Source organism: Carya illinoinensis, chromosome 15 (assembly GCF_018687715.1).
Source record: "Carya illinoinensis cultivar Pawnee chromosome 15, C.illinoinensisPawnee_v1, whole genome shotgun sequence".
Taxonomy (NCBI): Eukaryota; Viridiplantae; Streptophyta; class Magnoliopsida; order Fagales; family Juglandaceae; genus Carya; species Carya illinoinensis.
In genome coordinates, this window is record NC_056766.1 from 8,984,929 (window position 1) to 8,998,149 (window position 13,221).

Here is a 13,221-nt window from a genome sequence, read left to right on the forward strand (position 1 = left end):
CAATGTATCTTTATCATTTTTGGTTGATGTTAGATACTCTAACATGGTTCATTTTTGTGTCTCTTTTAAGGCTTTTGTTTTTGCCCTTGAATTTTGTTTTACCAACGAGAGGCGTGTTTCGTTGCCAACATCAAAGAACATATTCTTGGAATAGTACAATCCATTTACAAAGCAACAACATTTCCTTTGCAATCTTGTGAGCCACAGAATCTACCCTCCTTGGGATTCATCTAGATCAAATTCACCATCCAGGCTGAGAGTGAGATAGATTAACACACAAACATATTCATTCAAAATACAGACACGAGACCATATTCTAAGAACTATGTTTTGCTTTTTGTGCAATATACAGTGCCGGTTTTGCTTTATAGATGTTGGTTTATTGGGTTAAGGATACCATTACAAACCAATTAAAGAATAGTACAATATGTAACTGGAATACATGTTATACAAGAAATAGATGACACAAAAGATATACTTGAAGGCTTCATTAAAAGAAACATAGCAGTTTTATCAATGGCAATTAATAAAAAATAAAAAATAAAATAATGCACTACAACCCAACAAACTGAAAATAGCAAAGAAAGCTAAAGTACATTGTTCTATTTAAAAATTAGTATTAGAATGCAAGAGAGAACAAAATCTTGCACTATGCCTAACTTCCAAATAAAAATTCCCAGTTTTTCGTCCTTAACATCATCCTATTCCTACTTCTGTTGCAAACTTCCAAGTGTGATGGCCTCATAACACCATTTGGTAAGTTCATCTCATTATAAACCTACATGGGCAAGTTAGAATGGCATAAATGAGTCAATGACCATTAGTTGAGTATGAGTTTGAAAGGAAGATTCACAACAGCTAGCATATATGGGAAACAATCAAAAGGAATTTCAATAATCACCATGAGTTCAAGTAAGGAAAATTCAAGTAATCTTCAATCAGCCTCATTCAAAATTTCATCAAAGTCATCTCTACATCAAAAAATATATGTTAAAAATATAATTAATTGAAATAACTATATGAAAATATTCTTCAAATATAAATCTTACCAGTTTCTAATTTGTAGCTTTCCGCATCTTCCATTACATCTTGCGAGTCATAATTAACAGAGGGAGCCATCAACCAATTTTGTGTGCAAATAAAAGCTTCAATTGTTGAAAAAACCAATGAGCTATGGAATAAATCTAAGACACATCCTCCAACGCTAAATGCAGACTCGAAAGCTAACACATTTCAAAGCTATATTGGCAAGGATCGGAAAATTAATTGAATTCATCTTCCACCACATTAAAATATCAAAGTTGGGCATCAATCCTTCAAGGCTCCCCATAAAATATCGATCCAACCTTGATTTGGACTCTATGACACCCTCTGATGCTTGATAGTGCCAATACCTACTATAAATATCCTTATCATTATAGGACGTTGTGCTGCTTTGAGTCTCACCACGTTGTCTTGTTTTGAGTCTCACCATCACTTGAACCTACTTTGGATTTTGAATACTGTTTATTCATTCACTCAATCATCCTCCTTAACCTTGGAACAAGTTCAGACTCTTGCTCATGGCCAAGAAAATCTATAAACCAAAACTCTAAAACTTCCAACTTGGCGTTCAGATCAAGCATAGCCGCAATAAATAAGATTTTGTTTACTTTTTCAAAATTCTCCCAATATTTGTCATATTTCAACAGCATCCTCTCTGACATAGTTTTCAACATATCATCATCACCCATAGAAAACTTGATCAAATGGTTATAGATTGAAGCTATTTCTCCCATAAACAAATGTGAAGTTGCATAAGTTGAGCTTGAAATCTACAAGGTGACATCATAAAAAACTTTAAAAAGTGTACAAAAACCTTGACGATTTTCTGATCATCTAAAGTTGGTAGTCCTTCTCCTACCTCACGTAAATGCAAGCCAAACTGATTGTCTTCATTTTGCACCACCTCAAAAGCTATATAATACTTGAGAGCCACACTCAACATTAGATATATTGAGTTCTACCTAGCTGAAACATCAAAAGAAAGAAGCGCACCTCCCAAGATATTTTGTCTCTCAGTGCATGACCTAAAATTATCAAGTTTTGCAAGAGAAGACTTCACATATTTCACCACATTTTGAGTATTGACAATTGATCCATCAATTTCTTCCAAGCCATCATGGACAATAAGATTCAAAATATGTTCACAACATCTAATGTGTGTAAGGTCATTGTCTAATACGAAACAATCTCTGAGTTTGGTAATCTTCCTCAAATAATCGATGGTCGTAGTATTAGAGGATGCATTGTCTACTGTGATTGTAAATATCTTCTTTATGCCCCATCTAAATATAGATCACTCGCTCTCTCTTCCTATTGGTGTCCCTTTATGATTAGCAACTTTCATAAAACCTATAATTCTTTTATGCAAGACCCAATCATTATTAATAAATTGGATGTTATGCACATATAGTTAAGATTTTGCACTGATGTCCACATGTCAGTAGTGATGCAAATCTTATAATCAGATGCCATGAATATGTCTTTTAACTCGTCTTTCCTGACAAGTACATTTTCATGCAATCTCACATAACACTAATGTGAGCGGGGATTGGAAATCTAGGCTCAAGTAGCCATAAAGTCTTTAAATCCCTATTTTTTTACAAATCTAAATGGTAGTTCATCCACAATTATCATCTTAGTTACAGCCAACCTTATTTTCTGCTCATTATACTTGGCAAGTCCAAAACTAGGACTGCTAGTTGTACCATCCACCCCATCCCTCCTAGGTCCAGTCATTTTTTATTGGGGGTTATCCCTTCCAATCTCAAGAAATGCCTTACATGTGTCATTATGGTACCTCAAGGATGAAGTGCCTTATTTTTTAGAATGACATAATAAAACCTTACCACAGTAATTGCATGTAGCTTTGTGAACATTGGGATCCCTATTGTCAATCCTAGAAAAATGAAGCCATACATCTGATCTACCCCAAGATCTTTTGATAGGAGGGCGAACATGAGAAGGATTAGTTGTAAGGAGAGAGCTATCCAAATGAGCCTAAGGAATAGTTATAGGGAGAGAGCTATTCAAATGAATTATATCAGGGATTGATTCAGACCCTGACAAAGGCAACACTAGATTCTATAACTACAATTTGAGATAAAGATAGCATCATTAAATTATTAATCACATGAACGTCGACATGAAACTGAAACAAATAAATAATATCCCATGAAGCAAAATAGCATGTAAAATGAATAGATAAATAATGAATAATAAATTCAAACCCATGTGAAGTAGTACTGAATGAAATATATATAATATATATATATATATATATAATGAGACATGCATGCACAAGTAGTTTGGGCTTAACTTGAATAAACTTTGTAGAGCTCTCAGACTCCACCAAATTAAGTCAAGCCCTCGTTTTCTCGACATTTACCATATATAAAGCATATATATACATACATATATGTATATGCACTGTCAGTGCCCATATATATATATATATATGTATGTATGTCTATTAGATAATTTGGCCTTTAAAAGATATATTAGCAAATGCTCGACAGTAATTATAATTTTCTTAATAATTATTAACAAAGTATGCATTAAGTTGATTTCTAAACAGTACTTGCTTGTTTCAATTAGCTAGGAGATTCAAGTTTACTCTCAACATCTACATGGGGGGTGAGGTTCCCAACTTCCCAGCTCATTCGAACCAATCCAAATATACTCATTGCGAACTAAACACGCAACATTTTATTTCAGTTCGAGATAGACACGAAGAGGTTTGCTGAAAGGCTATATACAATCGCATGGTGGGGAGACCAAAAAAGTCTTAATGAGGAAATATCAAGGCATGATGGGTGGCGCCTCTGCTTTAATTTCCAATGGGCTTTTTTTTCTCATTCCAGTATAATTCTATGGAAGTTCGGGAAGTCATGTCTGTTTTTTGGCAGGATGTTCATGGGACCTTTGAAGTTGGACTACTCAATAGATGGCATACAAAAATTGCTTATTATTTGAATTGTCAAAAAAAAGATGTTAAATTAATTGGCTGCTGAGTGGAAGATATACCACATTCAAGTCAATGAAATTTTTACTGAGATTTACCTGCTGCATGGGATTATTGAAAGCTAGAACTCGTTTCTTTTCTCTTCAAGTTTTTATTTTCTATTTTTATTTTTTTAAAGTTCTTTTATTCTTTTATTTTTTATTTTTTGTTAAGAATATAATGTAAATAGTAAAATCTTTCTCTTTCAATCAATTTAAATTTTTAAGACAAGACAATGGACGATTTTATATAGTATCAGAGCAAAAAAACCTGAATTTAAACCGCTTAACCTTTTGAGAGGAAATGTGGTAAGTGGTAATCAAAATAATAAAATAAATAATATACCACATTTATAATCCACCAATTAGTACTGCACCTTTGATTCAAAATTTAAACTTCCTTTGATTCAAAATTCAAACTTCGGTGCTGCAGCCTGGCGCAACCCCCTCTTAGTTCTGCTTGGCCCCATAAAATTTTCATCTCAAACATAAAATTCTCATCTCATCATTACAACTTTCTCAAATCCCCATACAAAATATAATAAACAATTTAACTTTTTCTTAACTTTTTCAAATCTCAATACAATAATAATATTAAAATATAATACTTTAATATTTAATCTTAAAACTCAGAATTCTCATCTCAATGGCCAAGCAAAACTTAATGTATCCTTGAAAGAGGGGAACGTCCGTGGTTTTCACTCCGTAGGGCCCAGCCATTTACTTTGAATATGATAGGTTTTAACAGTGAGATGAGTATTTTTTGTTTTAAATAAAAATTTAAAATATTTTTTTTTAATATTATTATTATTTGAAATATAAAATAATTAAATTTTTTATTTTATTTTATATAAAAATTTTAAAAAAAATATTATAATGATAAGATGAGATAAAAATCTTATGCCTCACCCTCATCAAACCTACCCTTAAATTGATAAGAAGCTGTCCTTAGAAAAAGTTTTGGCGGGTCCTAGACTCCAATGGAGATACCCTTCTCCACACGTATGCCCTTTGATCCACGTAAATTATTTTCGTTAAATTTCTCCCAAAGAAAAGGACCATTGACTTGTTTTTTGTTTTTCTTCATTTTTCTCGAAGCCTTCTAACATTCATTCTTTCCTTCAGTTTTATAAATATCCACATGCAACCACATCCTACTCATTCCAAAAAACATTTTCTAGCAATGGTTGCCCAGGCCTCCAATACCATGGATTCGCTAGTTTTGTTCTTTCTATTGTCTTTGTCATTTTCTCTCCCATTCTCATCTTTAAGTCTGGATACAATTCATGAAGGCACATCTCTCGCAATTGAGAAATCGGAAGACATTCTCATATCACCAGATGGCGTTTTCTCTGCTGGCTTTTATTCCGTCGGTGATAATGCCTATTGCTATGCCATATGGTTCAATAAGCCATCCCGTGGCAAGAACCAGACTGTAATTTGGATGGCAAACCGTGATCAGCCTGTTAATGGAAGGAGCTCCAAGCTCTCTCTACTCAAAACTGGTAGTCTTATCTTAACTGACGCTGGAAAATTCATTGTTTGGGCAACAAACACTCAATCACTCTCCCCAGTACACTTGTCTCTCTACAACACCGGTAATCTTGTTCTACAGAACATGGAAGGTGTTACTTTATGGGAAAGCTTTGATTTCCCAACAGACACCCTTCTTCCCCAACAACTACTCACTAGAAACACAAGGCTCGTCTCCTCCAGAAGCCAGACAAACTATTCCTCTGGCTTTTACAAGCTTTATTTTGATAACGATAACCTTCTCCGCCTTCTTCATGACGGTCTTGAGGTTTCTAGCGTCTACTGGCCTGACCCGTGGCTCGTGAGCTGGGAAGCTGGAAGGTCCGCATACAACAACAGTAGGATCGCAGTGCTTGATACCTTTGGAAACTTTAGTTCTTCTGATGATTTTACTTTCATGGCAGCAGACTATGGGCTAGAGCTTCATAGAAGACTGAGAATTGATTACGATGGTGATGTTCGATTGTACAGTTGGGACAAGGTGGGGGAGAAGTGGGTTGTGTCCTGGCAAGCCATTCAGAGACCTTGCATTATTTATGGTATTTGTGGCGCTAATAGTCTGTGCAGCTATATTGTTGGCTCTGATAGGAAATGTTCTTGCCTCCCTGGATTTAAGATGAAAAATGTCACAGATTGGTCTTACGGGTGCGAACCCGACTTTCATCTTTCTTGCAATAGAAATGAGTCTGGCTTTCTGCTATTACCCCATGTTGAATTCTTTGGTTATGATTATGGGTTCTTCCCTAATTCTACATTGGATCAATGCAAGAATTTGTGTTTGCAACTGTGCAATTGCAAAGGGTTCCAATTCAAATTCTCCCCAAAAGGTGGTTCTTGCTACCCCAAGACGTTGTTGCTGAATGGATATCGTTCCCCGAATTTCGAGGGTGACCTCTATTTGAGACTGCCTAAACACAATCTCTTCTCCTTCACAAATTATGTACAAGATTTTACACTAGATTGCTCAAGTAAAGGTACAGTGCAACTAGGCAGATCATATAATAAAAGTCGTGCAAATGGGATAGTGAAATTCATGCTCTGGTTTGCATGTGGAGTAGGTGGATTTGAAATCATCTGTATCTTTTTGGTGTGGTGTCTATTGAGTAGAACCCAGCAAGGCTCAGGTGCAAACAAGCAAGGCTATCTTGTTGCTATCACTGGGTTTAGGAGATTTACCTATGCTGAGCTCAAGAAGGCAACAAAAGGTTTTAAAGACGAGATTGGAAGAGGTGCTGGAGGAATAGTATACAAAGGGGTATTGCCTGACAATCGAGCTGTAGCAATCAAGCATCTCAATGAACATAATAACCAAGGAGAAGGTGAATTTCTAGCAGAAGTAAGTATCATTGGGAGGATTAACCACATGAACTTAATTGAGATGTGGGGGTATTGCGTAGAGGGAAAGCACAGGCTTTTGGTGTACGAGTACATGGAACATGGTTCTTTAGCTCAAAACCTTTCATCCCAAGCACTTGACTGGGAGAAAAGGTTTGACATTGCTGTAGGCACAGCGAAAGGACTAGCTTATCTACATGAAGAGTGCTTGGAGTGGGTTTTACACTGTGATGTAAAGCCTCATAACATACTCCTAGACTCTAACTATCAACCAAAGGTGGCAGATTTTGGATTGTCTAAGCTACAAAATAGAAACCTCGAGAATTCAAGCTTCTCAAGAATAAGAGGAACCCGAGGGTACATGGCTCCAGAGTGGGTTTGCAATCTTCCTATCACCTCCAAAGTGGATGTTTATAGCTATGGAATTGTTGTATTGGAGATGGTGACAGGAAAGGGACCAACAAGGGGTGTCCATGCTATAGATAGTGGAGGGCTGGCAGAACCCAAAACGTTGGTTACTTTGGTGAGGGAAAAAAGGAATGAAGCGGCTACAATGGCTTCCTGGCTCGAGGAAATCATTGACCCAGTACTAGAAGGCAATTACGAAAAGGGTAAGATGGAAACTCTGGTAACAGTTGCTCTACAATGTTTGGAGGAAGAGAAAGACGCAAGACCCAGCATGAGTCAAGTAGTTGAGATGCTTTTAAGCCAAGAAAATGATAGTCACAATGATCATGTTGTTAATCTGTAATTGCGAATGGTACCATTCTCTTAACAAATAGTTGTTATGTCTCAAATAATTACTCACAAATAAGTATTTTTCCTGTTGTGGTGGAAATCATGCTAGAGTCCAATGAGAAACTAAATAATATCTTTAGGATCCCACAGACAATGCTACTATTATGAACTTGTTTCACTACCAGCCGAAATCCTCTACCTACAACCAATAAAGATGGCAGCCCGATGTGCCTAATGTACCTCCGATGCTCAGTAATATGTAGGGTAAGTTATCACTAGAATAGTGATCAAGATGAGTCATTACCTTGATTGCTTCTTATATATATAGGTGCTGGTAGCTACTGATAGATACTAACAATAATCATCCCGATAGATCTTATCTTCATGTCCTGAATTGATACTCATCCCAGGAATGTTGGACTCATCCCAACTTCTTGGATCAATTATCCACTCATTTAGTGGTTACAAGATGGAGTCATATGGGTCCTTGAAACTTCAACGACTTGATCCTCACCATCCGTTGGGTTGGGCCTCCATACTGGGCCCGCTCGTTATAAAGGGCTAAACGAGTCTCTCCACTAGCTCTTCATTAGACTTTTCATCATGACCATTCCCCTCTCTTCGTTTGTCCATTCTGTTTTTTTTTTTTTTTTTTTTCCAAACATTGTGAGATGGATAAGATGGAAACTTTGGTAACAGTTGCCCTGCAATGCATAAAGGAACAAAAAGACGCAATTAGACCCTTGACCCAAGTACATAGTTGAGAGTCTTTTACGTCAAGAAAATGATAGTCAAAATGATCGTGGCCGTGTTAATCTCTAATACGGAATAGTTGTTTCTTTTTGTCTATCAGGCAGTTACCTAAGGATGTAACCAGTCCGGTTCAGATCGGTCTAAGGATGTAACCAGTCCGATTCAGATCGGTTTTGGACAAAATTTAGAATCGAATCAGTATGCACCGGTTTTGTATTTTTCAAAACCAATTACGCACTAGTTACCATCTTAAACCGGTACTCCAGTTTTACTGGGTTTCGGTCCGATTTTTCAGTTTTAATATACTATATTATATATTATATAATATATATATATATAATATATTGTAGTATCTTATAATATATATTATAATTGTATTATAGACTATAATGATATAATATAATATATAATATAATAATATATTATAGTATATTATAATATATAGTGATATAGTACTAGTATAACTATTAATATGCACTATATAATATTAATATAACTATTAATACAATAAACAAAATGATATAAGATTTTAAAATTTAATATTATATTAATTATTAATTTATTATATAATACAAAACGATTTTATATATAGTTATATATTATATATAAATATTATATACAATAGAAAAAATTAAAATATGTATAAACTGGTTCAGTCCGGTTTTAGAAAAAGAAAAATCAAAATCGGAACGATTTTAACTAGTTTTAAGAAAAATAAAATCGGTATCGGACCGAACCAAACTCGAGACTGGACTGATCCCACCGGTTTGGTCCGGTCTGCTCCAGTTTACTGGTTTTTTTTTACACCTCTACAGCTACCTAACCTTTTTTTCTTTCATTGTTTGCTTGTGAACGTGGTTGTGTTTTTCTTTTATTGTTTTCATGTTTGTGCTGAATAATAGTACACGGCATTTCTTGGTTTTCTGGACTTATTTATTATTATTTGTTTTGATACATTGAAGAAGGGAATTTGATCTTTGGTTCTCTTAGAGAAAAATCAAAGTGTTGCCAATTGATTCAAAAGATCTTGACGGTTTTCTGGACTTATTGGTGTTATATATATTGTAAACACTCTCACTATGGATATAATTCACGCACAAATACTCCCTCAGATATGAACAGTTCTTTCCTTGTATAATATTTATGGTCTTACGGTCCATAATTTCATACATCTATTAAGTAATGGCAGCTAGAGTCCTTAGACATACAAATTTCACGCTCTCCTTTTAGAAAAGAGTGGGATTCATTATTAAAAAAATTATTTTTTTGTGTGAGTCTCGAAATTAATCGCTTTTTCAAATAAAATGTTTGAGATTTGTACATTTTATGACTGCAAATATCATTTCTAATACTTATATATTAGAAGAAATACTGGTCCTCCTTCAACCGAAAGTCTTTTAACCAAATTTGTCGATGTTCAATCGGGTTCTCATGCTGTATATAGTTGGATTGTTCATGCGGAAGCTTATAAATTTGTTAGTAAAGGAGGTTGCCACTGGGATTTCGAGAGTATATATGTCTTGATGTAATGACATTCCTAAAGAAATTTAACGGCTGTTTAATTTTAGAGGGCATGCTAATGATCATGCTATATATTACATAAGCCATAAGGTGCAAAATTATTAGTGTTTTTGTTTAGTTGTTTTGATTCGACTGGTTGCGTGGGCTAATATATAAAACCCATAAATAAACCTATAAATGCGACTCTAGTTGTTTATAAAGGCGACATGAACTCGGTTCGCGTGACACAACGTCTTGACGTCCTGATCAGGTACATGTCATTGGATGTCGTCAGTCTCTATTGCAATATTAACAGTCACCTCTACTATATATGATGGCATTTAATTTATTTCTTTAAGGAATAATTAGAGACACCCTAGACTTATTTGTCATTAACATATTCTAATCAATGCTGAAACATTATCTGCAGTAGGAGATCGAAAAATAGTAGCTTTTAACACTGTAATGGTCAGTAGTTGTCCACATTGATCAAGTTGATGAAATTTTTGTTGAGATTTATCTGCTGCATGGGATTATTGAAGTACTCGTTCTTTTCTCATCAAGGTTTTATTTTTTACTTTTTTATAGTTCTTTTTTTTTTTTTTTTTTTGTTAAGAATATAATGTAAATAGTAAAATCTGTCCCTTTCGATCAATTTAACTTTTAAGACCATAGATGATTTTACATAATATCAGCATAAAAATCATGAATTTAAACCGCTTAACCTTGGACATGTGGTGAGTGGTGACTTTATACTTTTTACTTTAATACACATTTATAATCAAAACAGTAAAATAAATAATATACCACATTTATAATCAAAATAGAAAAATAACTAATATACCACATTTATAATCCACCAATTCATACTACACCTTTGATTCAACCTTCGATGCTGCAGCCTGCAGTTACCCCACTTGTATCCGTGACAGAGGGGAACGTGGTTTTCACTCGATAGGGCCAGCCATTTACTTTGATTCTTAATTTATGGTACTAAGGTCTCCTTTTCCAGAGGGCAACTTGTTTTTTTTTGGGGGGTGGGGGGGGTGGGTGTCCAAGACTCGAATGGAGACACCCTTCTTCACAAGCCTGCACTTTGACCAATTCATACTGCACCTTTGATTCAAACTTCGATGCTGCAGCCTGCAGTTACCCAACTTGTATCCGTGACAGAGGGGAACGTGGTTTTCACTCGATAGGGCCCAGCCATTTACTTTGATTCTTAATTTATGGTACTAACAAAGGTCTCCTTTTCCAGAGGGCAACTTGTTTTTGAAGAGGGGGGGGGGGGGGGTTGTCGTCCAAGACTCGAATGGAGACACCCTTCTTCACAAGTCTGCGCTTTGATCCACATAAATTATTTTCATTAAATTTCTCCAAGAGAAAATGGCCATTGACATGATTTTCGTTTCTCTTCATTTTTCTCCAAGCACTACAAGAATTGGGCTTTTCCCAACAATTTCTTATCTGCTACCAAAAAAGTCGCCGTAATATATGCCATATAACGGTAATTTATTAATTGCTGCATTAAATCACTGATTAAGTGGCGAGAAGTGTCACTTAGTATATAGCAGCGGCTTTAATTATTTTAGCAGCGAAAAAGTTCGCTGCTAAATCACTGAATAAATATCAGGCGCCAAACTTGCATTTTATTTCCCTCCCCGCCTGCGAGTTACAGTACCCTCTCTTTCCGTGTGTTTTTACTCAATTTTCCATCACCTGAAAGTAAAATCCCTTCCAGCGAATCCATAGTGCACCACTGCGATGATCCCCATTTCCAAATACGTTTAAGAGCTCCATCTCTGGCCTCCACTGCATTTTTCTTGTGCGCCTTCAAGCTGGGTCATTGTTTCCTTCCAAAACCAAGAAAACCATGCCTCCATCGATCGGCTTACTCATTTCAATTCTATGACCCCCCTTCAAATCTTCCACTTTCTGAATCCAATACTTGGCTACCAAAAGCACTAAAATCCCCCTTCTGTTGAATGCCAGCGTACACACGGCGATTGCTGCTACAATCGCCCTCTGTTGTGATTTTTCCAGCGGGGTAATTTCTTCAATGAAGTGTTAGTCAGAAACAAAGAAGTTGGAGGTCCCAAACATACTGTGTGCGAGGCTTTTCAGTCCATTCTAAGCCCTCGGTTGGCCAAAATCTACTGCTCGGCCACTACTCAGTGTGTGCAAGGTATTTTTCTAATTCCAAGTTGTCTGTTTGGAACTCATTATTTTCTCCAAACATGCATGAACATTGCTGGCAGCGAGGGGTTAGTTGGATTGTTGGATGACATGCACAATTTATTGACTATCAACATTTTGTCGTTTTTTTATATGGAAATTTTTATTTTTTGGTGATTTGTCGATGCTATGCATATTGTCAATTCATTGGTTATGTATCATTCTTGGTAGTTGGCAATTTTTTATGTTCAACCTCAAATATATTGGGTCTTTGTTTAATCGATATATTTGTTGCTGTTAAACCCCATTCATCTAACATATCCTTTTTAAGGTTAGTTTTAGGTCTAGATTCTCGGAAATAATTTTGGCCAACCGAAACCTTATATCTCCAACATTGTCCATGCAGGCTTTAATCAAAAAATATCCTACCAAGAATTTTTTTTGGATGAACAAAAATCATCATGCTTGTTAAATTTAATTTTAGTATGCTTGGTTGCTTGAAACTAGGTGTTCTTTTCATGTTAGATCATCATGCTAATGTTTATTGTGGGAAAGGCTGTCTTTTTAAGCTTACTTATATTTATTCAGTTTTGATAAACATGCTAATATGTATCAAAAGTCACTATTAGTTTTGCATCTACAACTTGGTCACATGTTGTAGATTAGCATTACAAAATGTAGACAAATTCCTAATATATGCTATTATGTTATTATAGGCAGATGAAGATGTCAATTTAATTGTTAATTGATCTATACAATTAAAGTTAGGTTGAATTTATAATATGACTATAGGCAATAAGTTTAACACTGTGTAATAGACCCAGATACAAGAGCAGTAATATGGTTAGTTAAATAAAATTATTATAAAGAATACAGAACAAAATCCCTATGCCTTGGGGTGTTGACTCCACAATTCCTCCAAACTTTTGTTATTGCTGACTTTTTCAACAATATAATTCTAGATTGTGCATATCCCTCTACTTTCCTCCCTAATCTCCTATATACCCCCCACTAGCTCATGCATGAAGACAAAATTGAAAATTTCTTCATTCAAATTCCATGCTGGAAAGAGAGTCTTAGATCTTGAGTTTGACACTTTCTCCTCTAGGCTTCATGTTCCCCCCCCCCCCCCCCCCCCCCCCC

The 13,221-nt window shown here is 35.5% G+C and overlaps 1 protein-coding gene across 1 annotated transcript; it reads left to right on the forward strand.

Moving 5' to 3' along the window:
- The first annotated feature begins 5,118 nt into the window (after positions 1-5,118).
- Positions 5,119-7,795, forward strand: LOC122295617 (putative receptor protein kinase ZmPK1). The gene has a single exon (XM_043104684.1). The coding sequence runs from the start codon at positions 5,186-5,188 to the stop codon at positions 7,661-7,663; it is 2,478 nt and encodes an 825-aa protein (XP_042960618.1). The 5' UTR covers positions 5,119-5,185; the 3' UTR covers positions 7,664-7,795.
- The last annotated feature ends 5,426 nt before the right edge of the window (positions 7,796-13,221 follow it).

Bases quoted from the DNA above. Each gene is read 5' to 3' on its own strand.
- LOC122295617 (XM_043104684.1), top strand. From the start codon at position 5,186: ATGCAACCACATCCTACTCATTCCAAAAAACATTTTCTAGCAATGGTT.